Source organism: Notothenia rossii (assembly GCF_949606895.1).
Source record: "Notothenia rossii genome assembly, chromosome: 2".
Classification (NCBI taxonomy): Eukaryota; Metazoa; Chordata; class Actinopteri; order Perciformes; family Nototheniidae; genus Notothenia; species Notothenia rossii.
Window position 1 is genome coordinate 72,126,651 of NC_136904.1, and position 27,102 is coordinate 72,153,752.

At 40.3% G+C, this 27,102-nt stretch overlaps 1 protein-coding gene across 6 annotated transcripts in view; it reads right to left on the bottom strand.

The window, feature by feature from the left end:
* Nucleotides 1-27,102, bottom strand: part of myo1b (myosin IB) — a 75,206-nt gene that overhangs the window by 22,526 nt on the left and 25,578 nt on the right. For all 6 annotated transcript variants that reach the window (XM_079663939.1, XM_079663943.1, XM_079663941.1 and 3 more), the window contains exons 4-13: nt 17,708-17,802; nt 13,929-14,033; nt 12,675-12,721; nt 9,400-9,463; nt 6,388-6,486; nt 5,244-5,347; nt 2,840-2,987; nt 1,358-1,476; nt 388-474; nt 190-255 (exon numbers count right to left, since the gene is read on the bottom strand). In XM_079663939.1, coding sequence (XP_079520065.1) covers nt 190-255; nt 388-474; nt 1,358-1,476; nt 2,840-2,987; nt 5,244-5,347; nt 6,388-6,486; nt 9,400-9,463; nt 12,675-12,721; nt 13,929-14,033; nt 17,708-17,802 — 934 coding nt within the window. The remainder of the gene's footprint in view (nt 1-189; nt 256-387; nt 475-1,357; nt 1,477-2,839; nt 2,988-5,243; nt 5,348-6,387; nt 6,487-9,399; nt 9,464-12,674; nt 12,722-13,928; nt 14,034-17,707; nt 17,803-27,102) is intronic.

Here is a 27,102-nt window from a genome sequence, read left to right on the forward strand (position 1 = left end):
TAATCTGATGTGAATGTGTTTTTATCAGCCTTAGTTCTGGTTGATAAGCTCCCAACAGGTACCCAAACACGCACCCAAACAGCCTGGGGCTAAATCATTTTAAATGTGATCAAATGTTTGGGTGGTCAGATCCCGTCCTTGTGGCTAAGAGCAGAATAAAGAGTGGGTTTGATCGGCCTCTTATCTTACCTCGAATATCTCAAAGCCATAGATGTCGAGCACACCCATGACCTTGTGGCGGGATTTCGGTGCTGCCTGCGGGGAGACAATATTGTTGATATTAGACACACACGATGAAAGGTTGCTGCCAGTTTAAATTAGCGTGAACAGCCTGAATTGATAAAAATAAAATGGATTAAAAGGAAAGATATTCTGGACATTACTTACCTTAATGCTTTCGTTGATCCTGGTAACTAGCCAGCTAAACAGACGACTGTAGAGATTTTTGGCAAGGGCATCTCTGGCATAGTAGGCCTGTAAAAAGACACATTACTGGTAAAAAAATACAATAAATCATTTTCATTACTACAACTAATGTTTATACTGGGTACTTAACAAGTCAACCTAAATACACTAACAACATGAGGAAAATTCGAAAAAAGGAGGATTATAATATAAGAAATGGGGGGCATGGAAGACCAGAACAACTAGTGTTGCGATATGGAAGAAGGTGGCGAAATGGAATAAAATATAATAAATTATAATAATTATAATACATTTCGTAAGATTCATTGAATTGGTCTTTGCAGATGTGTTGCCCTTTAGTACATCTCTGAAAACCCAACATTTCAAGAATCTGAACAGCTAATACTTGACTTTGCTACAGGTCAAACACTAAGGAAATAAAATCTATCCCTGAGCGGGAACACAGTCAGGTTAATTCTCTGAATCCTTTCCTCTTCTGCTTTATATCACACAGGACCAATCCACTTCTTATTAAAAAACAGTCTGCGTGAACTCACTAACCTCTAAAATGTGACCTACTCACTAACCTCTAAAATGTGACCTAGATTTGAATCTCCAGGAGGAATAAGGCTTATCTATAATGGAGAGGTCTTCCTGTTACATTGACATGGATGAGAGTCGGGAGCCAGAGGAGCAAGTCAGGGGGAAGAAATGTGCCTTTATCTTTTCATGCCCTGTGAGTGTGCAAGTGTGTGTGTGTGCAAGTGTGTGTGTGTGTGTGTGTGTGTGTGTGTGTGTGTGTGTGTGTGTGTGTGTGTGTGTGTGTGTGTGTGTGTGTGTGTGTGTGTGTGTGTGTGTGTGTGTGTGTGTGTGTGTGTGTATGTCAATACAAGTAAGGCAGATACGCATTGGCATAACTGGTGCAAGGCAGATTGGTAACTATGTCTCTGACCTGCGCCACGTTCAGTGTGGTGCAGACTTTCTCCTGCTTAGCCTCCACTGTGCGGTAGCTGAACGCTCGCTCCAGCACCGTCTGTTCGGTCCCCAGCAGCTCACACATCTCCTTCAAATCTGCAGAAGGAAAAATAACATGATTAACTTCGTGAGCAATATTATATTCCAGTGAAACGTGAAGATGGTAGCCAAGGAGTATGAGGGCTAGGCATGAGGGTAACATTTATTTGGGGGATTTCCAAGTTTTGCACAATTTCATTTGTATTCGTCCCATTCTGCACTAATTGTTATTGTTTTATGTCATATATATATATATATATATATATACACACATATATATATATACACACACACATATATATATATATATATATATACACATATATATATATATATATATACATATATATTTGTGTTGCATTGTTGTAGGAGCCTGGGACTTAAGATTTTATTTTTGCCATACACTGTAGGTACTGTGCATGTGACAATAACACCTTTGAATATTGAATTGGATGTCAACTTGTTTTGCTTCTGAAGATGAAGATCAACATATTTTTTCACTAAAATGTGCTCCTCACGTAAAACTAATCACCATGAAAAGAGTTACGGTTGATAGTTGTGAGAATTCAAAGCTACTTTTTTGGCAGTTGAAAACCTCTTGGTATTATATGCTGCATATTTTTCAAACCAACCCTTTTTTTGAAAGTTAAAGTTAAACTATTTGAATATTGGTTGACTTAATAAATATGGCTTGATGATTCTGTCAAAACACTGGTGGAATGATACAAAATACATTTGAAAATAAAATGGGAACACAGGTGCATGCAATAAGCTATAAGGATGTTCATATGAAAACTGAGATGAATCATGCCAATGTGGGAAGACAATATGTAAATGTATTTGCCTAAAGAGAACAGCTGTGGATATGTTGACCCGAACAGCTCTTGACAAGGAAATCATAAAATACAAATATGTATTAAGTGAGGACGACGACAAAGTGGCCAATAGGGGGCAGTGGCTCAACATCAGGCCAGTAGGGATTGTGGGACCGAAGGTGTAAATGTAAACAAATTCACAATAATTCATTGGGGTAGATTTAAATGAACAGACTGATAAAATGATTCGGCATGTCTGATATTGATTAGAACATGAATACACCCAGATGGCTCATTCAAATGTATTCACATCATTTTATTTTTGACTGATGCACTTGCACACAGAGATTTATATAATTAAATATTCAGAATTGTTCATATTTGTATACAAGTCTATTGCTATTATTCTTTTCTTCTTACATTATATGTTGTATCTTTATTTATCCTCTTGACCTATCCTGTGCTTCAATCTTATTTCTGTTGCTGCTTTAACATCTCATTGTACCTTGGTGGATCATTAGAGGTTTATATGATCCTATCGTAAGGTTGAAATGAGTTATAAAGTCATGTTAAAAGGTGAGACTTTTTCCGTCTGTCAAACTCACCGTTTTTGTCTTTGATGCGGCTCTCGTCGTTGCCGTTGCAGCGTGACTCCGGCTTGAACTCAATGTTCCCGAGCTTCAGCACGGCGGCCACCAGCTCCAGCACCGACTGCACCTCGTCCTCCATGAAGCCCACGATCTGCATGGCATTCTGGGAAGAGAGGGCGAAAACTTTGGAATGAGCTACAGATTAGTTTATGTTGTTAAATTATTAAGAAACATGCACACAGGGCGGCAAAGGGGAGCTAAGCATTGTATTGTGAAAGTGTAAACAATTCCACAAGGCTGGCACGTTATTACTGTCGCCTGCAGCTAGCATTGTCATGTTAATGACTTGGAATAGGCAAATAAGAAAAAAGAAAAAGATTGAACAAGCAGCCAATAAGCTGTGCCAACAGGATCACCATGTCTTGTTAGCCTCTAATCCAAGAGTGCAGAGCTTCCAGACTGAGGTCTCCATTTCCAGGGACTCCAGGCTAAACTACGGGTGCGTTTGATTTACATAATTCATGGGTGACGGGAAAAGAGGAGGCATGTCTAAACCCATAAAACATATCAGCTCAATCTTTCCATTTAAAAACAGCCAATTACCCAATTGAGCATTTAAATGTACTGATCTTAATTACAGTTTTCCATACAAATATGAAACAACTTCCTTTACCAAGCTAACAAAACAGACATTCAATGAAGAGCTTGAGATTATTGTGTATCATAAACCCACAGCTTTATGTTTGCTGTGATAGTGAAGCCTACGGAAAACCTGAGAGGCAAAGTAGTTCTCTCTGCTGTTTATGCATGAAACAGGTAACAAGATAATATTTTCTAAGTTCCCATGTGAAAAAAGTGGCTTTGAAAAAAGGTGCCAGGATTCTTTTTCTGAATGTATTGTACATCTTTGAAAACGTGGAATACAACAATACTGGTGGTGGATTGTTTTAGTCGTTAGATAGTTTTGTTTACTACACATGGAGTATTTGAGAAATTAGCATTAATGCTTTAGCATTAGGAACACAGGGGAGGGTCTTTACTTCAGTCTGTTGTGGCCAAAATGTGTATTACAACAACAACGGTTTATTTAAAGATAAAATCCTATCCAAACTTATTTCTTTAACCGGATACACTCTTTTCCCTTTGCGTTAATAGCTCAAAAACTCAGTAGATGTAAAAAATGTAAAGCATACCTGAACGAGTGAATCATCAAAATTGTATTTGCCACGGGCTTCCATATAGTCTTTCACGTTTGTTGAAGTTTATCTCAGTACCATAGTTAGGTTAAATTTCTAAACATTAAAATAAATATTTAACTGAAAAAATAAAGAGTGGCCATGTTTGGCTTTTAACAGTGGGGGCCATGTGGATGGACTCATTGTTTAGTGGGAATGTCCTCTTGTGTTTCCGGTGGTGGAACGCAGCTGTATGGGGAATACTGTGAAAACTGTGTGTGAGAGGTGATGAGAAGCAGGATGTGAAATGCAAGGAAACAAGTCAAGTATACTGTGACATAACACACTGCTGAGGCTTAAACAGCAGCGGAGTGGAGCATGCCGGAGCAGGACTGATAACAATAGGGAGCAGTAGCAGTCTCTTATAGACACAACATCCCATGTGTCACTCTCAGAGATAAGAAACGGTGGCGATGTGCATGCGGACAAGATCTTGCACAAACATATTTAAATAAACGGAAGCAGCTGCCATGTCTCCTGTGGTTTTCCCCTAAATAACTACTGCTGCCAATGTGCTTTTGCAAGTTGAAGCATTGTAGGAATTTTTTTAAATGATGCACGTGGAATTTCCCCATGTTTGATCAATGTGAAACTAGAAGCTCAGTTCAAAGTTCAACTGGTTTTGCAACATGTGGGAGGGAGAGTTGTGGAGAGTGTTTTCCCAATCCAGGGGAGGGACCAGGAGATAAAGCAAAATCAGGCCGCCTCTACCCTCTGTACAGGATTTAGATTATCTCAGCGAAGGAAAGTTGGTGCTTAATGCTGCTGGAGCGTGACTTCGCTTGTGTCAAGTTTAGGCCATTGTTTGTGTTGCGTTTGTATATCTGGGGTTATAGGGAAAACCGTATTTAGGATTGTTTAGTATTTTAGATTTAGATAAATTAGATCATTTCCACCTGTACCCAACAGTTATTTAGTGGTATTCTTCAAATATCAGTTAGGATTGTGTCTAATTGAGGGTAGTTAGTAATTGACAAATGTGTGTTTTTATACAGAACGTGTAAATCATTCTGTTTCTTGAGGAAAATGTCTAAAAAAATAAAAATAAATGTTTGTGCATCTTCAGACAATATTGACGTTAAAGATTTATCAGGAATCATAGATAAATATCTCCGTACTTCAGGAAGAACTGGGCACATTTTCTCAACTGAATACATTACACTTCCATATAATGTCCTACTCACTCTGACTGTCCTGAAGTTGGCCGCATCATCCAGCCCGTTGACGGCGGCAGAGTCCAGACTCAGATAGTTGTACTTGCTGAAATCCCGATCCAGCTTCAGCTTCTCTGTGACACACAAAACATGTGGTTGCCATTTAAAACTCACATTTGTTTGAAGCTGGTTGGCTGAAGACAATTTAAGCCTCATTTGCATTGAATGTAAATTACACAACTACACATTCACAGCTTATCAAAAAAAATCGTAATAACACAATCTTGTAATGATGGTGGAAAAGATATTCAAGGAGCTTCTAGAGGGGAAACCAAGACATTCACTAGAATAGGTGCAATTGTCCCTTCCTCCAAACACATTTTCTACAGTGTATGGTCCTTGAGTTACTGCTGTGAAAACTGTTTCGGAAGATCAAATGGCATTTTTAAAAGCCCCCCTATCTCGTTGCGAAGAAAATCTATTCCTCTGGTGGGTGCATGTGTCGGGTTTCATTAGTGGCTGCATTAACTACAGCTGAATCAGGCCTGTGTGTGTGTGTGTGTGTGTGTGTGTGTGTGTGTGTGTGTGTGTGTGTGTGTGTGCACACGCTTGAGAGTCAATGACCCTTATTTTGTTCTCCCGTGTCCCGGACATAAAAACAATGCCCTCCGTCCGCAGAAAAACAAATAGAGGGAACAGGTTTCCCTGCTAGCCCTTTGTTCTCCGAAACTGTTTGTTAGGCAGGAAGATTGGCTCGTTAATGCATGGGCCATGTGTTCCGTGCAGCTGCTGGGAAATATTTATGTAAGATTCCAACATAAGGAATTGCATGCTGGTGTTTCCAGCTGAGAGTTTAGAAGAGGAAACATAGGAGATTCAAATACAAGTGGCTCCAGAATCAAAACAATGTGTGAGGAGACCCAACAATGGCGAGTGTAGTTTCCTCTGCTGGCTTCTGTGACGTTTGATTTATTACTTCCTGTAAGCAGATACGTGGATATTCGAACAGAGACGATACTCCAGGCGAACCTTATGACAACTCCAGTTTGTGGTTTTGGCCGATAAGAAGGGTAGATTTCCTTTGTTCAGTCATTCAAACTGCCATTTTTCTCAGATTGAGGAGCGCTTCCACACTTTTTCCTAAATAGGTTTTCCAATGCATTTTACAACTTACTGAGTGTGTCATCGGAGGCGCCGGACAAGAGCTGATAAAAGATGTGGAAGTTCCTCTCTCCCCTCGGCTGTTTTACCACACGTGACTTCTCCAGCAGATCTATTGAAAGGACAACAAAAGGAAGCAATGACACATCATACCAAAGAGCCATTTCCTCACAACAGGGAAATGTTTCTATGGTTATTCTCTGAGGTGTCCTTGAGTAGTAAATAAGAGGCTGAGCTGCAACTTTAAGAATGAAAGATGCCCAAAATCTGAGTTTAGAGGGCTTGCTGGTCCAAACAACTGTATGTATTTGAGTTACCAAGGTGACTGGAGTTGGTCATTATTTCTGTGTGTATACATGCTACAGGAGCAAGGAAGGAGCCGCTCAAGGATATCAAACGTCAGCCCTTTTTCTCCTGGGCTAGCGACCAAGTGCAACAGTACCTGATTAGAAGGGGAGCCATGGTCTGCTCACCGCATTAGGCTGAGTATGATCTAATTAAAGACCAACAGCGGAGCTCAGCATCCGAGGCTGCATGGGATTCTCTTCACTGCCACTCTGGCTGAATAATGGCTTTTCATTGTCTGGTTGGAAAGAGTCTTTTTTTAAGGAGACCTAAAGGAAAACTTCAACCCAAAAGGAGTATTTATATATCAGTAATTCACCCCGTGTTTCCTAAATACATTTGTGAAGAAAACATAGCTTTTCTCGCATGTCTTTACGGGGAATCCAAAAACAAAAGAAAGAGAAAAAAGTCTTGATAATTGAAGTAAAAGGGGGCCAAAAAAGCAAAACTGTATCAATGCATAACCAGTTCCATCTCGACGTGAGTAACCTACTGTTTAAATGTTTTGATTAAAATAGTAAGATGTTAGAGAAAACGTAGTTTAATTTAACCTTTATTTAAGCAGAATAAATCTCATTGGGATTATCTGAAACCTCACGCTTGTATTGGCTAGCGCTCCAACACATTGTACATGATAGGCTAAGGGGTTGGACATCTCTAAGCGATTGACCAATTGAGAAAAGAGCCAATCAGAGCAGACTGGGCTCTGGTTTCAGACAGAGGGTGAAAAGAGGTGCTGCAGTATGAGAAAAATAAAGAGCTTTTTGAGTATTAAACATGTCACAATAGAGGCACAACATACAAACATGAACCTGAAAAATTAGCATAATCGGGCCTCTTTAAGATTCTTCATTCACTGGGGAGGCTTTCGAAGAAAAAAAAAAGTAAGTTATATACAAATGATCATTGAGAGGGTAAAGTACAGTACCTTTTTTATAAGAGTTTACATTATACTGAACTCACAGAAAAAAAAAGATCCACATTAAGTGCCTCTTTCAAATGTCCAACCATAAGAAAAAATGCTTCTGGCTTTGTCAATCTTTAGAAAAACTGACTCGCCAGTCTGTGGGCGCTGAGAGGCGAGAAGTGCCACTTTGACTGCTGGTGGAGATACACTGAACTTAAAGAGCCCTACACAGCGACCTCAGGGCTGTCAGAGGCAGCGGGGGGGTCAGAATCTGTGGCACCCACTGGCCATAAATCACATAAGTGACTATATAAGAGCCAACCCATCAATAATTTAACATCCCTGACAGAGTGGCAGACAGTAGCAATACAGAATGCGTTAAAAAGCGCAGAGAGAGTAAGCACAATACCCCTGGAGAGCCGCTTTTTCCATTACAGCGTCACAGTGGATGTTCTTTAAACATTTTTTCCCATTCGTGTTGTGTCGGATTATTCAGTTTGTCCAGCCAAACCCTTCAGTCATATTGTTATTGCTTTTTTTTTTTTAAGGCCACATGGCTTCCCTATTTCGGGAAACATCCTTAAAAGAGAATGTATTGCATGCTCTGTCCACAACATGCCCCGTCTCCCCAAGATAAGCAAACACACATTCAAGAAGCAACGTGGAAACAATATCCGGTTATGTTTTGGGTTTGGGCTCGAAGTTTATGGCAACAAGACAGCTACTATATCAGCTACTTCTCAAAACAGAAATGATCCAATTTCTTTTATAAGCACTGAGTGGATGGTGGGATGGGTGGCGCAGTGGTCTGTGCGTTTGATCATCAGATCAAGGGGGTGTTGGGGAACTCCGGTTCGAAACCCGCTCCCGCCCCACTGCGTCAGGCCGTTGTGTCCTTGGGCAAGAAACTTCACCCGAATTTGCTCCTGTGGGTATTGTCCACAGTACATGTATAATATCAATGTGTACTTGTAAAAGCGCCTCGATGACTTTGAGGTGTGAAGATGGGCGGTGTGGCGCAGTGCATTGATCAAGGGGGTGAAACCCGCCGCCGCTGCGTCTGTAAAGCCGTTGTGTCCTTGGGCAAGACACTTCACCTGAACTTGCTCCTGTGGGTATTGTCCACAGTAGATGACCATTACATGTATGTATGATCTGTATATGTAATGTGTATTTGTAAAGCGCTTTGAGTCATTGATAAAGCGCTATAATAAATATAAGGATTATTATTATTATTATTATTACTGAGGCCTCAAAATAAGAATATCTGCAGTAAAATAATGAACTAAATTCATACGGCAAAAGTATCCTCATCCAGCAGTCTAGCCAACCCAGAAGCAGTCACATGTCAGTGGCCTCTCATCACAGACGGTCCCTTGTGTTGGACCAAAATCGAGAGACAGAGGGTTCATTTTGTCTCGGGCTATCAGCTCCTCGCTTTGTTGCTGTGGCCTCTGGCGGAGAAAGTCAGCGCAGACACAACAATGTGAAGAGAGGGGAGATAACAGAGGAAAGGGCAGAGGGGGCGGGGGTCTGGGAGTGAGATCAATCAAGCTTTAATCAATTCTGAGGCTTTTGGAAAGTTGGTCAATCTACTTTAAACTGCTTTTAAAGATAAATAGCAGATACTTATTTTATTGTTTCACTGTCGTTGGGGCACAAATTGGTGTCGGTTAAGAACACAACAAGAAAAGGACACAATGTAAGACAAATATGATTAGGATTAGTAAAATGTTTGACTTTATAGGACATTTTCAAGTCAATAATACTCACAGTTGCTAATGACTCCACCCAGAGGATCTCCTTTGAAGTCAAACTCAATGTCCATGTACTTTCCCTGTGGATAAGAGTGCAACAGTTAGAACTCAATTCATAACAGCTGGATATGGCTGCTTTAGATTTCCAAATTAAATCCAACCATTTCCCACTTTTTTACAACTCATTCACACTCCTTCAGTTGCACTTCCTCCAAATTAAAGCCAGCAATCCGGCTAAGCGCCAGCCTTTCATCACCCGTCATTTAACACTTTTCCTCATGAATAGCTTTGTTAGAACTGAACTTGTATTACTTTTAAATTCTATGATATTTGGTGTAGTGTAAGTCCAAAACTCAGTGCAATTCAGGGGCCTCATTTTTTAAGGGATATACGCTCAAAAAATGGCGTGCGGCAGTTTCTACGCAATGTTTGAGATTTATAAAATACTAACTTGACGGGAAAACGTGCGGTCCTCCACGCAAACTCTAACCCATGCGTACGCACTAAGCACAAAAACGGGAGAGACGAGAAACTGCGACACCGTTGGCAGAAGGAAGAATGGAGAGAAATATGTGGAAATAATACCATAAATAAAATGTTACCTCATTTATCATATGAAGAATTCATTTTCAAACATTGATTAAAGCCAATCTTAAAATGATTTAACAAACGCCTGTTTGAGACTCCTCAGTGCACACAAAAACATAACTGGGAGAAATAAATAAATACGGATATGTTATTTAAAACCGCCTCGAATATGTTGGGTTAATGTTAGGAAATGTTTTCTCATAAATGATGCGGTAAGCAGGAGGACAGAATTACGTCTAAATGACGCAGTTTTGCATTTCTATAGGTTGTAGATACGAAAATGGTTGTATATGTTTAATACATGTTTAATCGTGTTTTATGCCGTTTGCTAAGATTATTTTTGGTGACGATCCGACCTCCATGCTGCTACTCTGGTTCAAACTGCATCCACCAAACAATTTGATTTATCTCCACCTCCCCAAAATAACCAAAATATGACGCGGTGAGAGACGTTTTTTTAGCTGTTCTGTCGTCATTTCCTGCGATCTTCTCCATGCAGTCAGTCAAAATGAATGAATGAAAGGGTGTTTCTTTGACTATTTATAGACAAATATGGGCGTTACGTGAAGCCCGCAAAAGCTGCACTGCATTTCGAGTCGAGTCGGTTGTGATTTATAAAAGGGAAACAGGCGTAGGAAGTGCCATACGCACTTTCCTCGCCGGTACGCAATGTTTGGTGAATCGGAAAGTGCCGTAAAATGTGTGGACCAATATTTTGGATTTCTACTACGTAAGCAACCTTCCCACGTCAATCCTACGCACGGCGTTATACATGAGGCCCCAGGTCACAGTGATTTGTCTGCATCCCATGCCACATTCAGGTTAGAATAAATCACCAGCCAATCATAAACGGCTATGAAATAACTAGCCTCTGTGGCGGGGAAATCCCTCTCAAGTTCTTCCTACTGGAGAAGCAAAAAAAAGCATGTCATCCCCTCTTCTCCTTTTCTGTATGCATCTTGGAAATTAGAACACAGAGTCCTGTATGTGTGTGATTTGCCCCCCCCCCCCCCCCTTCCGGTGTATTAATAGCAGACAGGCTCTACTGGTGAGCCAAACTCAATAAGCCTGTTGCACTCATGATAAACTGATGGAGCTTCGATGAGCTGGTGTCTAGGAGGGTCCTTGTGAAGGAGGTATATTTACCAAGGTTACCTAAATATAAACAGATCAGGGGCATACTCCTTTATAATACTCCCAAGTCCAAGCACCACCATGTGTGTGTGTGTGCCAATAAAGGTTGATGATTGATATAGTGTGAAAGGGAATCTAAAATTAGGATTGGAAAAGTATTGGCAGTAGCTAGCTGCTACTGGCTGGTATAACCAGTTCCCATCAAAACAAACATGGAGGTAAAACATCCCTTCAGTCTACCAGCACCATGGCATTTATTCCTAAAAAAAATGTACTGGCTTTTTGCAGCTAAATAAACATCCATGTAAGATTAATTAACACAAATGATTGGTGTGATAGACTACTGATTCAATGTCATGACACAAGGGAGGAAATTGAAGCCGTGTTGGTAATAGAGAGACAGAAATGTGTGAGGATGCACTCTCGGGAAGAACAATAAGCAAAACACGCCCGTCTCCTTTCATACAGCTACAGCCTGGGAATTACTCGTTTTCCGGATGTGTCTAAACACCGAATCATTGTTATGATGCTATCTCTGCACAAGAGATTAGCATTAGATTACCTCAGCTTCTCCTTTTTTAAAACCACAACCGGTCATTGGAAGAAACTGGAAACCTGTTAACAAGTGCCAATCTAGTTAAATACAAGAAGAATACTTTATTAATCCAGGGGGCAATTGGGTTTTGTGAAAGTTACTCCCTTTTAAAAAGGAAATACTTTTTTAAAATAAAATAAATAAATATATTTATCATTTATATAAACACAAGTTAAAGGGAGAATGTGCAATACAGAATAAATAAAAATAAAATACTGTATATACATCTCTATAGAAAAGAGATGATATCCAGAAAAATATAACATTTAAATTAAATATATAGTTTGGAAAAACTGATTCCCCAATGTTAGTCTGCAGTGGCTTTCCACCACACAGTTGTTAAAACCAGTGCATGCTGAATGTACAAACGCTATTTAAACATGTGTGACCGCAATTTATCAAGCGTGCAAGGCCTGCTGTACTGGAAGCAGTGCGTGGGCGGGTATTATGTACAGATCCATCCTTCACATTATATGGTAAAGACACATTGGAACACACACGTGACGAAAGCCCCTCGAAAGCATGTTTAATGTAGCTGTGAAACTCTTACAAACATGCATCATTTAACAAGGATGTGTTTCTGCAGGACACATCGGCCTTGACATCTTCAAACCAGTTTATATGTGCAAACCCCTGCAGGCCGACTCAAACCATATAGCCCTTAAAAAGTCGGTGTCTAGACAGAATTACTGTCATGTGGACTGAACAACATTGTAGATACTATTCTGAGTTCAATTAAGAGAGCCAGACTGATACCAGTGTAAATCAATAAGAATATAGAGACAAACACACGAGGGAGAGGAATTTAGAAACACTGTGGGGCAAGATTTGAAAAGAAGAAGCAACACATAGATGAAAGTGGCAGATTATGCACAATCTGAAAGGAAGCTGTGCATAATGTTTAGCAAATATGGCTTTATTAGGGAAGCAACATCTCATTACACAACACTAGTCATTTATTAGAAGATACTTACAAATCTGGAAGAGTTGTCGTTCCTCACTGTTTTGGCATTTCCGAAGGCTAAAAAATGAGAAAAATGTTGGAAACATTTCAATTATTTATTCTAATCCCACCAGTGATAGCAAATAAAACCTCAACAAATCAAAGCTTGTTTACATGCACACCCAAACACATTCAGAATTTTGCATTGTGCCTCACTGCAAGTGCTGTCAATCATGCAAGGGCTGGATGTCGAAGCTATTTTTACAGATGAAGCCCCCATAATTCTGTATGGATTAAGCAAAGCACCAGGGCTTTCCAGATTTAGGAGAGCTGAACCTTGCGGTCACACCACGTTCGAGTTCAAGTGCTTCAATATGTGCCATTGCTTGTAAACAAACAATAACAAAAGGTGACATTCAAACACAGGGATGTAAAGGGTTAAAATGCATGTGTGTCATGTTATGTGCTTTCGATAACCTTTTAGAAAAGTATTATCCAATCCATAGTCCTTTCAATTTGCTTCCCACATTTCTACATTGAAATACCATTACTGTGTCATACTGCACGGCACTATGAGCATAATTGCTGATAACGCCTGATTGATGTGTGTTTAAGTCTTAAGAATGAAACCAATAAAGGTTCTGAAAGAAAACAGAGTCACAGAGAGTGAACATAACACGAGATAACTGTGCCTCCCCCGCTCCTTCTTCTTCAGCAAATTAGATTGAGGGGTAATGGGGGGGGGGGGGGGGTTAAAGTCTTGCAGATGTGCAGCTTTTCTGTAGCGACTCAGCCCGGGCATACAGCTTCATCATTCATGGGCATTTCCTGTCCACTGCCCCCAATTATAATACAGCTGTTCCTGTTCCGGTGCCAGCGCTGAGCTGTGGGATTGAGACACTGTGTGTGTGTGTGTGTGTGTGTGTGTGTGTGTGTGTGTGTGTGTGTGTGTGTGTGTGTGTGTGTGTGTGTGTGTGTGTGTGTGTGTGTGTGTGTGTGTGTGTGTGTGTGTGTGTGTGTGTGTGTGTGTGTGTGTGTGTGTGTGTGTGTGTGTGTGTGTGTGTGGAGGAGTAAAGGAAATGAAAGTAAGGGCTTTATTGGACTCCAAAAGTTATTTTGCTGATCAGCTTACTTCCCTCTGACAGTAATATTTGACATGCTTATGCGTTTGTCAGTGTTTGAAATCTAAAAGTTATGTTTTGCAGTTACTATGTGCAGCGTTTGAGCTGTTAGCAGAGACTTAGCCGCTGGATTAGCTTGATGAGTGTGATTGGCGTTCGCTCACCCTCCAGCACGGGATTGGACTGCAGCAGCTGTTCCTTGACCTTGTTCACCTCCTGGCCCTTCCCACACACCGCTGCCACGTATGACATCACCAGCTTACTGGCCTCTGGAACACACACACACACGGATAAATATTAGGTCAAATCCTTCACTAGACATGACAGCAACTGACGTGCCCACCCGTCTAAACATCCCCGTAAAAAAATCCCCCTGACACCCATAGAGACAGGGTGTGGCTCATTCGTTTTTTCTGGGGTGCAGAGATGAGGAAGAGGCCCAATGATGGAGGCCAACTTTTTATGTTACCAATATTGCATCAGGTTATCATCATTCAAATGATTTTAATGGTAACAAGAGGACAGAACATTTATTTGGATCGACCGATGATTCCTGCTCATCTACTTTTTGTGTTCCATCTGAAAGACTCAGAGAGAGAGGGTGTTTTGAGTTCAGAGTGTTCCAAAAAATAATAATTTTCTGGATGATATAACGCGACATGGGCTCAAAAGGCATCTTGTGCTGCCTGTCTGAAACAAGTGCCATGCCTTGTAGGATGACGGTTGTTGGCATCGGGATCATCGCTCCTGCCCGGCGAGATGACAGTGACCCACAACTGATGATGTGGCCAAGCAGGGATAAAAAAGATTCTGACAGTAGACGCTGGTACAGACTGTTGATGAGCCTGGCATAGAAAAAAACAGCTCCAGACACGCTCTCACACACATTTCCAGAAAGAAGAGGTAGCACAATAAACTAGACAATAGCACCATGTTATGTCTCCTGTCCGCTATTGCCTGCATCTGATAATAATGTTTGTCACAGCTCCGTGCTCCTGTACGAGTCACGGCAAGATGGAGCACAATACATGAAAGCCAATGACCCATATCGATGGTGTCGGCACATTTTTGATGGCCTTATTCCGCAACATAGCTTGGAGGCCGATGAGATTACTGAAATCCAAATGTATCTCCTCGACTTGGCTGAACGGCTTCTTTGAGTTTTTTTTTGTTTTTTATATCCATTCGAGGCCGAGAGACCCCAAATGAAAGCTTGGTGCAAAAACATGATCCGTCAAACTGCACCGTTGCATTTCTTGTCTCATTTGTATTTTTGCGCCCCTGTATTTCCCTACTGAAATGGTTTTTGTGGCTGTCGGACTGTGTCATACACTGTTGACAGTGTTGACAGTGTTTTCTTGTTAAAACGGTCGTGTGTCTCTCTGAGATGTTTGCTGCCAAAGTGCCACAAGGAAAATTAGGGTCGGTAAAATCTGAGCCACAGCCAGAGATCAATGTGCAAATAGTTCACGGGCATCAGCAGCATGAAAACAGTGCGTCGTATTATCAATACGGGAAATGGATATGACATCAGTGCAGTATGTGATGGATTCAAATTAAAGTAGGGTGGTGACACCCATGCATAAACGAAGAGACATAACTTTAATGGAATGGTTTATTTATGAATCAACACTGGGGACCTTCTTGGTTTTGGTTCCTTTATGTCTAATTGAGAGGAAACTGTGACAATCACAAGTTTGAACTTTTTGCAGTATGATGATCAGGACTTATGGAGGTAGATCTGTCTTAATATTATTTGTTTCAACAGATAGATATTTCGGGAGCTAATGTGTAATCTGTAAATGTAAAACACCTTCCAAAAATGCAAAATAATTATTTGTAACAAATATAAAAGTAAATCTGCAAATACGCAAACACATTACACAAATAACAAGAAAATCTGTGAAAACCAACAAGTTTGTGATCTACAAACGCATTTTCGATCCACAAATACAATCTGGATTAACAAATGCCTGAACGAGCGTTGTTAATGTAAGTTTTCACAGATTTTCTAAATTGTTTATGTATTTTAAGATTTTCTTTCTAAATATTGAAACAAATCTACCCCCATAAGGACTTTAATCAAAATTCCCACATATTCCCACGGTGGTAGTTAATGTTCATATCATATTTATGGCAATTTTGCTCACCCTCTAATTAAAGCCACATGGCCAGTTTTAATTGCAACCAAATGGACATTATTACAAATCACTCCCACACTTAAATCTGTTGCACACATGCATATCCAGTGTGTGAGTTTCATGCTGACAGTGATTTTTCCAGCATCATAAAGTCGAGGCCTTCAGTTCTTACACTACTGTAAATGGTTTTGGAGAGGACAAAACACACGTTCATCGAATGGTTAGGAAGGCTACGAAAATAATTAGCATATACTCTGGATTCAGTCAAGCAACCTGAGGGCAAGGGTCAGAATATTAAGTATGAATGCGTGTCTGTGATTTAACTGTACAGGAAGGTATTTTATGAGTGGATTACTGTCGCTTTCCTTCGGTTTGTGCTCTGCCAACTGAAAATGGCTTTTTACCTGTGACACTACACTGTTAACAGAGACCAGGAAATTCCATTCCTCTTGGGTTTCTGTAAGGTATGTGAAACTGCCTCAGAACATGGCCACATTATTATCAAATGTGACGTGAAAGCAGCTGCCTTTAGCATCAGCAGGCTCCATTTAGTGCCTGTAGTCCTACACACTTTGCAACATGAGCTTTTATGTATTTTAACTGTATGCTCCTGTTCTACTTTGATTTGTCTACGTCTATAATTTTCCACCCGCTCTATAATACAGGTCATCACAGAGTTACAGTCACGTCTCTACATGAGGTTCTCAAAAACATGGAAATCAAAAAGGTAGATCTTATCAAAACGAGCAGTGTGGCTTTATACATAACAACCCTTATCTTACAGCGGCCTTTACAAAGAATTTTTGACTACACTTAAAACAAAGCACTGCACACAAAAAGAGCTGAAAATACAAGAAAGCCTGATGGTACATTTAAACTCTACTGTGATTTATCAGCAAGGATAAAAAAAGAAAAAAAAAAAAGGTACACATTTTTCCACCTTACATTTTCATAAAGAAGAGCTTTCATGTAAATTCTGGCAGCAGATGCATCACCTATATCAAAAGCCAGCCTTCAGGTAGGGAAAGATCCCAAGTAGGAATGGCTATATCGTTGTATAGAAGAACAGTGGTGCTCGCTGGCAGTGTGCCTTGTCTGATATCGAGTATTATACACATAATACGCAATTTTTAAATACTTAAAGCATATGAAGGTTTGATGTCATCAGGGATTTAGCGTTTGATTATTTCAGTCTGCGTCTCCTGTTTAGGAGTCCTTCATTGTCCATTGTTCAGCAGTGCCAAATTATAAGCAGGAACAAACACTTAATAAAACGTAAAAATAAAATCAGTATTCTCCGTTGCTGCTCGACCGACTTAGGAGGGTCTGCGATCCACTGATGTTTTGCTCAGTTTGTTTGTCTGATGACTTAAGAACCAGACATTCATGACGTTTTGACCCGGTATCTAAAATATTTACCGCTGTCTCTCTTTTCCAAAGCAAACATCCCGATGTTTAGAACCAGTAAAAACACAAAAATGATGCCATTTCAAATCTGTCTTTCTACAATGATCTCAGTTTTCTCTGATAACGTAAGATCAAATGATGTTAAAGGCCGTTTTGGCTGAAAACAAGAGCAAAGAGGATGCTTCTCTATGAGGTCGACAAGGTTAATTGATTACACTTACTCTACAAAATAACCTTGATTAAAATTATGGATATTTCTAGGTTAGAAAATGGTTAGGAAACATTTCGGACATGCAAGTAAACTCAACAAAAGTGAGTTTAGACAAAAACATTACATATTATGACTTTGAATTTTCAGACGTTATGATAAAAGGAGTTACTATTTAGCCACATACCAGTTTTCCCAGCCCCACTCTCCCCTGTAATGAGGATGCACTGGTCCTTGTCCTGGTCCCTCAGTGAGCGATAGGCCTCATCTGCCAAAGCATAGCTGGAAGACAAAAAGGTACAACATCATAAGCTTTTAGATTACAATCTTATTTTCCAAGTATTTTCCTGGATACTTTTAGGGGGGGGTATAGACACAATGGGGTAAAGGAAGTTCAGAGGGAATGATCCACTCCTGTTCCAGGCCGCATGGCGTCTATCCTAATCAATAGCATGTGGATTTATTGGAAATGATGTCGCATCTGTAGAACAGCCACAAGACTGTGAGGACATGGCTTTATTTAGCTCCCCCGGCTGGTTCCCATTTGAGATTTTGGCATTTTAAAGTTGGAATATTGACCAGTTCTTTTTTTTTTACTAAACCTATCTTCTCAACTAAAGCTCCTGAACCAAAACAGTTGCATGCTTTCCCCCCCCCCCTTATATAAACTGTCTTATATAAATTGTTTTAACTTTCACGTAATGACTTCTGGAACTGTTCCCAATACTATAAAAAACAAATCTGATAAAAAAACAAAACTCTGGCAGGTGTTTGAATTATGCAGTTAGTCAGAGTGAAACAAACCCTTGTTGGATTACTGAATGATAAAAGTAGAGCACCTTTTATAAAGTGAAACCTATTGTCAAACATTCCAGGACAGTGACACAATGGGAAAGTGGGCATGATTATTGTAGTTGCCCCCCCCCCCCCCACTGAATTGCCAAACAATATACTATTTGTTCTCTCTATTCTGACTATCCCTGATGATGGTTTGAGAGAAGGGTGTGGATGGTATGAGGGCCATATCACAATGACAACATTATTTATCTAGTATGGGACAATAGTGTTTGATTTCAATGTGATACACCCACAAAGAAGGAACACTAAAGGGTGAGGCCGAGGCAATTGCTTTTTTACGGCTCCCACTTGGCAGGCGAACAGTCATGTACAGTGCTGCAAGTAGTGAGTTCCAACTTTCTCCTCCAGCAAGACACAAGACTGCAAATTAGCTTTCTTCGTCCCCCTGTTCCCCCCTGTACTTTGGCATTCATTTCTTTGGAACTTTTTCCAAAGCCACGTCTGGTAATAAGTGGGATTGTGCCTTGTGCTTTTTGAGAAATTATTAGTTTGAGACAAGGTGAAGTTGAGTTTGAAGAATGTATCATTTAAGACCTTCATGATGATTACTGACAGTGTAAAGGAGAACTGCTTTGAGTCTGTCTGCACTGGTGGCCCATCAGTGGACAAGGGGAATGTAACTGGACAGAACATCAGAGGGGTGTTTGTTGGTCACTTTGACGTTCCAAAAATAAGTCTGGAGGGGCAAATTCTAAAAGAATGGAGTGCGGTGTCTAATAGCTCCATGAATTGTGCATTATCCTTGTAGCAAAGACAAATGCGCTTCAAACGCTATTTTAATACAAATGTACAATAATCACTTAATTTAAATATGTGCAAATAGCACAAGCGCACCGAGCTATATACGCTTGACAGCGCAGATAGCCATTGCTTTGAGAATAACCAGTATCCATTTGTCTCATTTGCACAGGTTAAGTCTTCAGGATTGTGAATCAGAGGCTACTCAGTATTGGCATATCCAGCCATGCAGTGGGGTGGTTTGTGAACTACCTCTCTGAAAGGTGATGTGTTCACTTTGATGGGCTGTCTTCTGAGTGGTTGAACATTGCTAATGGTGTTCCTCAAGGTTCGGTTTTAGGTCCACTTTTATTCTATCAACAGTTTAGGTGAAAATGTGGATGAAGCTACTTTACATTTTTATGCGGATGATTTCCGTGATGTACTGTGCAGGTCCCTCCATTAAGGAGGCTGTTGTTAAATTACAGGCTGTTTTTAACATTATTCAGACTCAGCTCGCTGAGCCTAAACTTCTTTTAAATGTTGATAAAAAACCAAGGTAATGCTCTTTTCTAAAGCTAAAAAGACTACAGACACTGCTTTGGATATTGTTATTATGCAAGGACAAGTACTCAAAGTGGTTACCTGTTATAAATACCTCGGTATCTGGCTTGATGATTGTCTTACTTTTAAACTTCAGGTCATTAATCTGCTTAAAAAGCTGAGGGTTAGACTAGGTTTCTTTTTCAGAAACAAGTCCTGTTTCTCATTTGAAGCCAGGAAAAGGCTAGTCTCTGTGACCTTTTTACCTGTGATGGACTATGGTGATTTGATCTATATGAATGCACCTGCCCATTGCCTGGAAAAGTTAGATGCCGCCTATCACAGTGCTCTGAAATGTGTTACTAACTGTAAAGCAATTACTCATCACTGTACCCTGTATGCCAGGGCAGATCTGCCTTCACTAACTGTACAGAGGCTCAGTCATTGGTACATGTTCATTTACAAAGCCATTTTGGGTAAACTACCTTTTTATATCTGCTCCCTGATCTCTCGACAAATTGAAAGTACTTATTGCCTGAGATCTCATGATGTTGTTTTATTAAATGTGCCAAGTGATAGGACTGTCTTAGGGAAGAAAGCTTTTAGTTGTGCAGCTCCACTAACTTAGAACAGTCTGCAAACATGTTTAAAACTGAGCACTTTGGTTCCCCTGCATCATTTTAAAACTCGTCTGGGTGACATGCTGCTTGATACTCATGGTACCTGTCACTGTAAATAGAGTTTGTAAACTGTACCCTGTACATTATGTTGTATGTCATCCTTATTGTTGTTCTGTTGTTTTTATGTTACATGTGTAACTAATGTCCTGCAGGTCACCCTTGAAAAATAGATCTTTTGATCTCAAGGGGCTTTCACCTGGTTAAATAAAGGCTACAAACAAGCCGCTACAAAAACAGTGAAATACTATTGTAAATGTGCCTTTCATTCATAGAATCGTCTCAACCGCTAGTTTACACTCCTCTTCAACAAAGCAAGAGCTTTGTTTTAGTTGATCGAGTTCACTTTTAGAGTAGAAAAGACTAAATGAAAGTTTAAAATCCCCAAATCAAAGTCTCTGAAATATTAGTCTACCAACCAATGGGTGAAGTTTCGTTGACCATGTCCACTTCTTATAATGTTCTATGGTTACAAGCTGATAAAGCCATCATCTGCCCTGCTAAAGAGGCCTCGAGCCAGATGATAAATCCCTACCATCTATACAGGAGTTTTACGTCTTAGTAAAAGTCAATGCTCCTGGCTTTATAACCGTAAAGGGCTTAATCTTCCACCTTTTTAACTATCAGGCTAAGATTAACATCTTAAGTCTTACGTTGCACATTGAGTTGAGGGTAAATATAACTTGCGGTAATTTTGGAGGAATGCTTCGAAATAGTCTCTCCCCCGTGTCTAATTTGGTCTAATTCCTCGCCTGGAGGGAAGGGGCACTCACCAAGAGTCCCAGATCTGAGTAATGGCATTAATCACATATCCATATACTCTAAAAAGTGCTAAACACAAAGGCAGGAAGGAATGTCTGACATTGACAGACGCTAGCATGGGTTTTTGTACAGCACTAAATACCTGGGTGTGAAATTGTAAGGGAAATCGGAGCATGGTTTGCTGAGATTGACATGTATGCAGGGCTTTGGTCTGATTTAAGCACACAGCATATCAACATGTAGCATGGGACCAACCAGCAGGCTAACTGGTTATACAGGGTTTAAAATTATTTCTAAGGGAGTTGTTCATACTGTAGAGTGATGCTGCAGAATTCAAATGCAATGTGCTCATCAAGCTTCCACAAATACACTAGGGCATGGAAAAATAAGCTAATGTCTAAAGAAAAATCTAATTTGGGGTACGTATTAGTGCAGTGAGTGTGGTTAGGGTCAGAACTTTGGAGCATATAATCACACCCTGAACTAACACTGACCTCCAATTTGAAAAGTAGCTGATTGTAAATAAGAAGTCATGGCAGAGAGGGGCCAGAGATGGACAGCCAGATGAATGCATTCCAGGCCACAATACAGAGTTAAAGCTGAGGCTGACTAATGGGCTTAGGGTTCTGCACCATCACACATTGTTCTGGAGCAGAGCCCATGTAACCGTTTCCCTCCCTCGTCAGCCCCCATTAGGAACTGCACCAATAGACCCTCAAAAATATGAGGGTATGCAAAATCATAAGTAATTCACCTTTAGTCAGAAGAAAACTGGTGTTTTGATATTATAATACCCGTCCTGACCTGTTGACCTCTTTTGTCTGTGCCAGTCACCTGATCAAGAGTAAGATTGACTCCCAGTCCCATCACAAAGGAAACCCGATATCCCAAATCCCCCCAAACACATCAGCCGCTATCCTACTTTTTAATACATGCTTTAAAAAAAAAAAAAGGTTTTAAAACCATCATCACATGACAAGTAAGGTCATGGGACGAAGAGTTATGATTAAGTCTTTGTCTTGGTTGCAAATATGTATTAAATAGATTAAACTTAAATTGCCATGCTTATTGTGGCTCATTGAAACACCCAATGTGTTCTGGTGAAAAATAATAAAAGTAATATTGAACTGTTGAATTTCTTTTGAAAAAAAAGGTTGAAAAAAACCAACCTTTTTTCAACAGTAACAAGGAATGTTAAATGTAGACTTGAGTTGCTCTCAGTTGCATCAAATATTCGTTTTGTTTCCGTTTAGCACAAGCCTCTCCCTCAGAATTCCCCACCCCCACAATTTCTGATCACAGCCCAGCCCCTACCCTGTCCTGTACACTACGTTCATATGGATGAGTCTCGCCACAGGACATTACGTCACTGTTGAAAAGTGCAGCACAGCGCAGCAGATGTCTGCTTTGTGAAAACACTCCCAGTGCCTGACCTGATCCTGACAATGAGCAAACCATCACACAATTACCTCACCCCCAGAGGAGGCCAGTGGGAGGGGAGTGTACCAGAAGAAGGTAATGGGTGTAAAATATGAGTGGGAGGTCCTTTACCAGACACAAACACATATACAGAGCCAGTCAAATGAATATGAATGGCTGTAATCACAATATGAATAGAAGTGGGCAGTAGCAAGGGGCCACACCCAAAACTGTGCAGATGAAGAAGAAGAAATCCCAGCCACATCTGATCTTTTGCAAAAAACTATTCTGTATTTTCATTCACTCGTACATGAGCTTGACAAACGAGGCAGAATTAGAATTAATGACCGTCCCTGTGGCTATCATTAAGCCCATGAAAGCAGTACGAACAGCAACTGGCCATGCCACTTCACAAACATGGAAGTCAAAATGATGATGAAGCACCAAGGTCGCCATCAAAGGCAGAGGAAGCAGTGAGTGGGGCACTGAAATCCCTCAGAGGCCTCCCTGATCAGTGTGTGGAGGGTTAGGTCTTGGACCGTAAGTGCAGCTTGGCACCTCCCCTGCACATCTGCCTGCAGGCTGTAATTTGGCCGTGCACGTGGCAGCGGTGAACACAAAGCCACACTGGCATGAGGTAAGCAGTAGAAAATAGTCTAGTCAGTTCTTTTTTTACTGCTGGCCTCTGGTAACTGGGACACAGGAGGAGATGATGGGCATGCGGTGTGTGACGCGAATCTTAAAAAGGGTGGAGTACTGCGAGGGCACGATCGGCACACTTTAAAGTTGTGATTTGGAGATGCTAATGAAGCTGTAATATATGGGCTGGAGCACAGCCCACCCAGCTAGTGGGATATGACAGGACTTCTTCCATGCGTCACAGTGGCATACAGCAGATTTGCATAATCTTTTTTTATTTATAAAGCAGGACTTTGAAATCCCTGGGGACACCAAAGATAGACTGCTGTAAGAATCAACAATCAAAGCAAAATCTTAAATGTCAAAACCTATTTATTCTTAAAAAAATATATATTATGTTATCAACATCGCCTGACACTAAACATTATTATACACATGTTCTAACACTCAATTGACACTTATGTAGTACTATAGGAGGACTATGGGATCCCTGGGGAACCTAAGAATAGATTGTTGTAAGAGTCAATTATTAAAACAAAAATGTGAACTTATTTCTCCACAAAACGGAGATATGCTTAGTGTAAAACGAATAGCAAAGAACAAAAGAAAAACAAATTATGGTCAGGATCTTCAAAATCAAGAACAAAATTGACCCATGTAACATAATATCTATCTATGTAATCAACATAGGCCATATTGGGTCATTTTGAGTGCATGGACTGATATATGATATCTTAAGGAACAAATTGACTGGCAAAGTTAGAACAATTGGATTGACAAAACAAAGCTCTTTTGAAATCTTACAAAAGTACACCCCCAGGGATCTGAGTTGGCATAATTCACGTTAAAATAAAAGTACAACTTTGATCATTTTCCAGCCCTAAGACGGATAAGCTGTGTTCGGTACTTTGAAGCTAAATCCAGCTAATGTTTCTTTAATGTGTTTGTGTGCATGATGGGGGGGCCTGTGATCTCAGTGTGATCAGGCTACTCCAGAGGCCCCAGGAAATCCGCCTGGCGCTGACGGAGCAGCCAAGGAAGCAATGCTTTCCTGATGCTTCACGACCAGGTGCAAGAGTTTCAGTACACTGGCGTGTATTCAGAGGTGTGTTGGAGAATCTACTGAGGGTGCGCCGGGAGCGGACACACACACACACATGCTGACAGAAGAACTTGGTTTTGGACAGATGTGGCCCATCTGGTTACAACCATGAGCAACTTAGAAACGTGTGGTAAGGAAAAAGATCAGAATGCGGGGCAAGAAACTTGCAAACATGACACAAGATCACAGTCAAAAGAGCACTCTATGTGCCACTTACAAGGTGCAATAACGAATAACTCCAACTGTCCAAATTAAAAGCTCAGAGTGAAGTGCTGCTGCCACAGATCTTTAATTTATTCAACGCATGCTCTGGGTTGCCTGAGACCTCTACTTAATTTGCTCATTGATACTCCCCCACCCTTACATCAAACTTTGAGGGGGATCCAGGGCTTTAATTTACTTTACTGCACATCAATGTAGTGTTCCACTGCAGGGGAAAACACACATTCAAGTTGTTTTCTGAACTGTGGAGAACGCAGGAAATAAGCACGCTGAGTGAGTTAGCAAAACATCCTCAAACAAAAACTCAAACAAAGACACTTCTGAGTCACTTTCAGAGGGAATAGGAACCAGCACGCAGCATATAAAAAAGAGGAAAATATATTCAAATGACTCCCAATTAATGTGTGTTAAAAGGGCTAAAAGAGTTAGCCAGTTTTACTAAGTCATGAGGTTTCATACTATAATAAATAAAGGCCTTGTGCCTCTGGCTAGAAGATATAGAGAAACACACTTGATAAAAAAATAAACACAGCCACATTCGCACAGCCACAGACAGGATGATGGAAACGGAGAAGCAAGATGTATTTATATAACCCAGAAAACGCAAGATGTGTCAGTTCAGGGGACTTCCTCTCTTCATCCTGCTCTCCAATGTTGTGTCTCAATTTCCTTACTTCTTGACTTATAACAGTCAAAAAGTTGAGTAGGGAACACTGGACACTTTAACACTCCAAGATCGCCACAATGTTATCTTAGCCAAAGTTAAACATGTGGCTTTTCTATATTTAATATATAAATACACCATTTGTGTAAAAAGAAGCCAAACTCGATTTTGTAGGGCTAATTGAGCATTATGTAATGATTTGCCACCGCAAACGATAATGCTGCTATGCTAGCTAACTAGCTAGCATTTAGCAGACATCAGTTCCACTGAGAGCACATCAACTGTGTCCAATTTGAGACGACAGTCAAAATGTACACACTTTAAGTATTCATTGCATAACATGGGTAGTAGCCAGAGTATGCAAATTGAGACACATATGTCTTGGCCTCCAATGTAGCCGATTGTCTGAGCATTTCAGGCTCTCAGAGGCCTTGCGACAAATACAAAACAAATCTTGGCCCTGGAAATGGATGACCTATGACCTAATATATGCTTAACTTGTTGTTCAAAATTATAAGAATGTGTAATGTAAAGCCCTACAGGCATCACAAGACCCTCTGCACCCACTTACACGCACACAAAGGCTGCATATAAATAAACTGTTATGCCTAATTTAGTACAAGATCACTTTGCAAGTCTTCAAAAAGCAGAAGGCCTCAGGGTGAGCGTGTGACCCACAGAGTCCAGACAACAGCAGAGTCATTGTGGCTCTGACAAACAGTGTGATGTTGGTCCTGCATCAGCACCACAGTGGTGGGTGACAACTTATTCTCCACGCTAGGGAATAGGAAGGCCACAGACGTGTAAGGGATCCAAGTTGTCGGGTGGTTATTTTTTCAAAGCCAAAATAAATGTTGTGAATTAAACAATGACTAGGGTTGAAAGATAAAACAGGACAGGCCCAGCTTCTCACCAAAATTGGTTGATTTAATGCTAAGCTGGTCGAATAAAAAAAAACACGTCTTGCTTGATGCAGTTACCTTGAATAATTCAGGGAACTCTCGAGTGAGTCTCTAAACTTTGATGTAACAGGTTTCTGTATCACAGCAAAAGGGAATCAAACCACCGAAGCATCACAGGAATTATTGTAGCGTTTTATAGCATAAGCGGTCTACCTTGGCTGAAATTAATACTTTTTCTAACAAAAAATGAACACATCATTGTGAAACAACAACTCTTAGTAAAATATAGTGTGGACTGATCATCAGATGCTATTGACTTTGCATTAAAATGAACATGAATCCCTCTAAATATCTTTCAACTGGAGGCAAACAGCTCTTCTCCATCATATCTGCATCACATGACTTTCCATTCAGTATAGAGAACATAAGCTTGATTTCATTTTAAAATGACACATTCATAATTATTGATTATGTGCCCCGATTACTTTTTATAAATATAAACTGTCAAAGCACAAAATCCCATGCAAAATACTAGCTTGGGACTGGATTAGCTGACGCAAGCTTAACTATGTAATGATGTGTTGGCGATTACATTTCCATCAGCATTTCCAGTTGCTCTGTGAAGCTGGTCTGACCCTTAGTTAGGCCCTTAGGGAATTCATGGACAAATGTCCCCAACCAATGTGACCAATCACATGTTGGCCCATCCTGACACATCATGCATCATCTGATCAGTGAACGCAGCCTTTCAACACCAGGAGCTACGGTACTCCATAAATACATTTATATATTGAATGCAGTACAGTCAAATAAAAGGATAGTAAAGCCTAAAAAGGATACAGACCCGAAAAATATGTCCTCGCATAAAGATAAAACATTTTTGCTGTGCTGAAAAAAAATTGCATAACACCTACAACAAAGTATTGGAAATATGTATGATTTCCCTTTAAAAAAAAATATATAACACTAATATACCTGTAATTATTGTCAAAGACATAAGGTTCCAAGAAGACCAATAATCTACACAGCTGATGAGTTGTATCTATTTACCTCCACTTCGGTATGCCTCTCACGTGT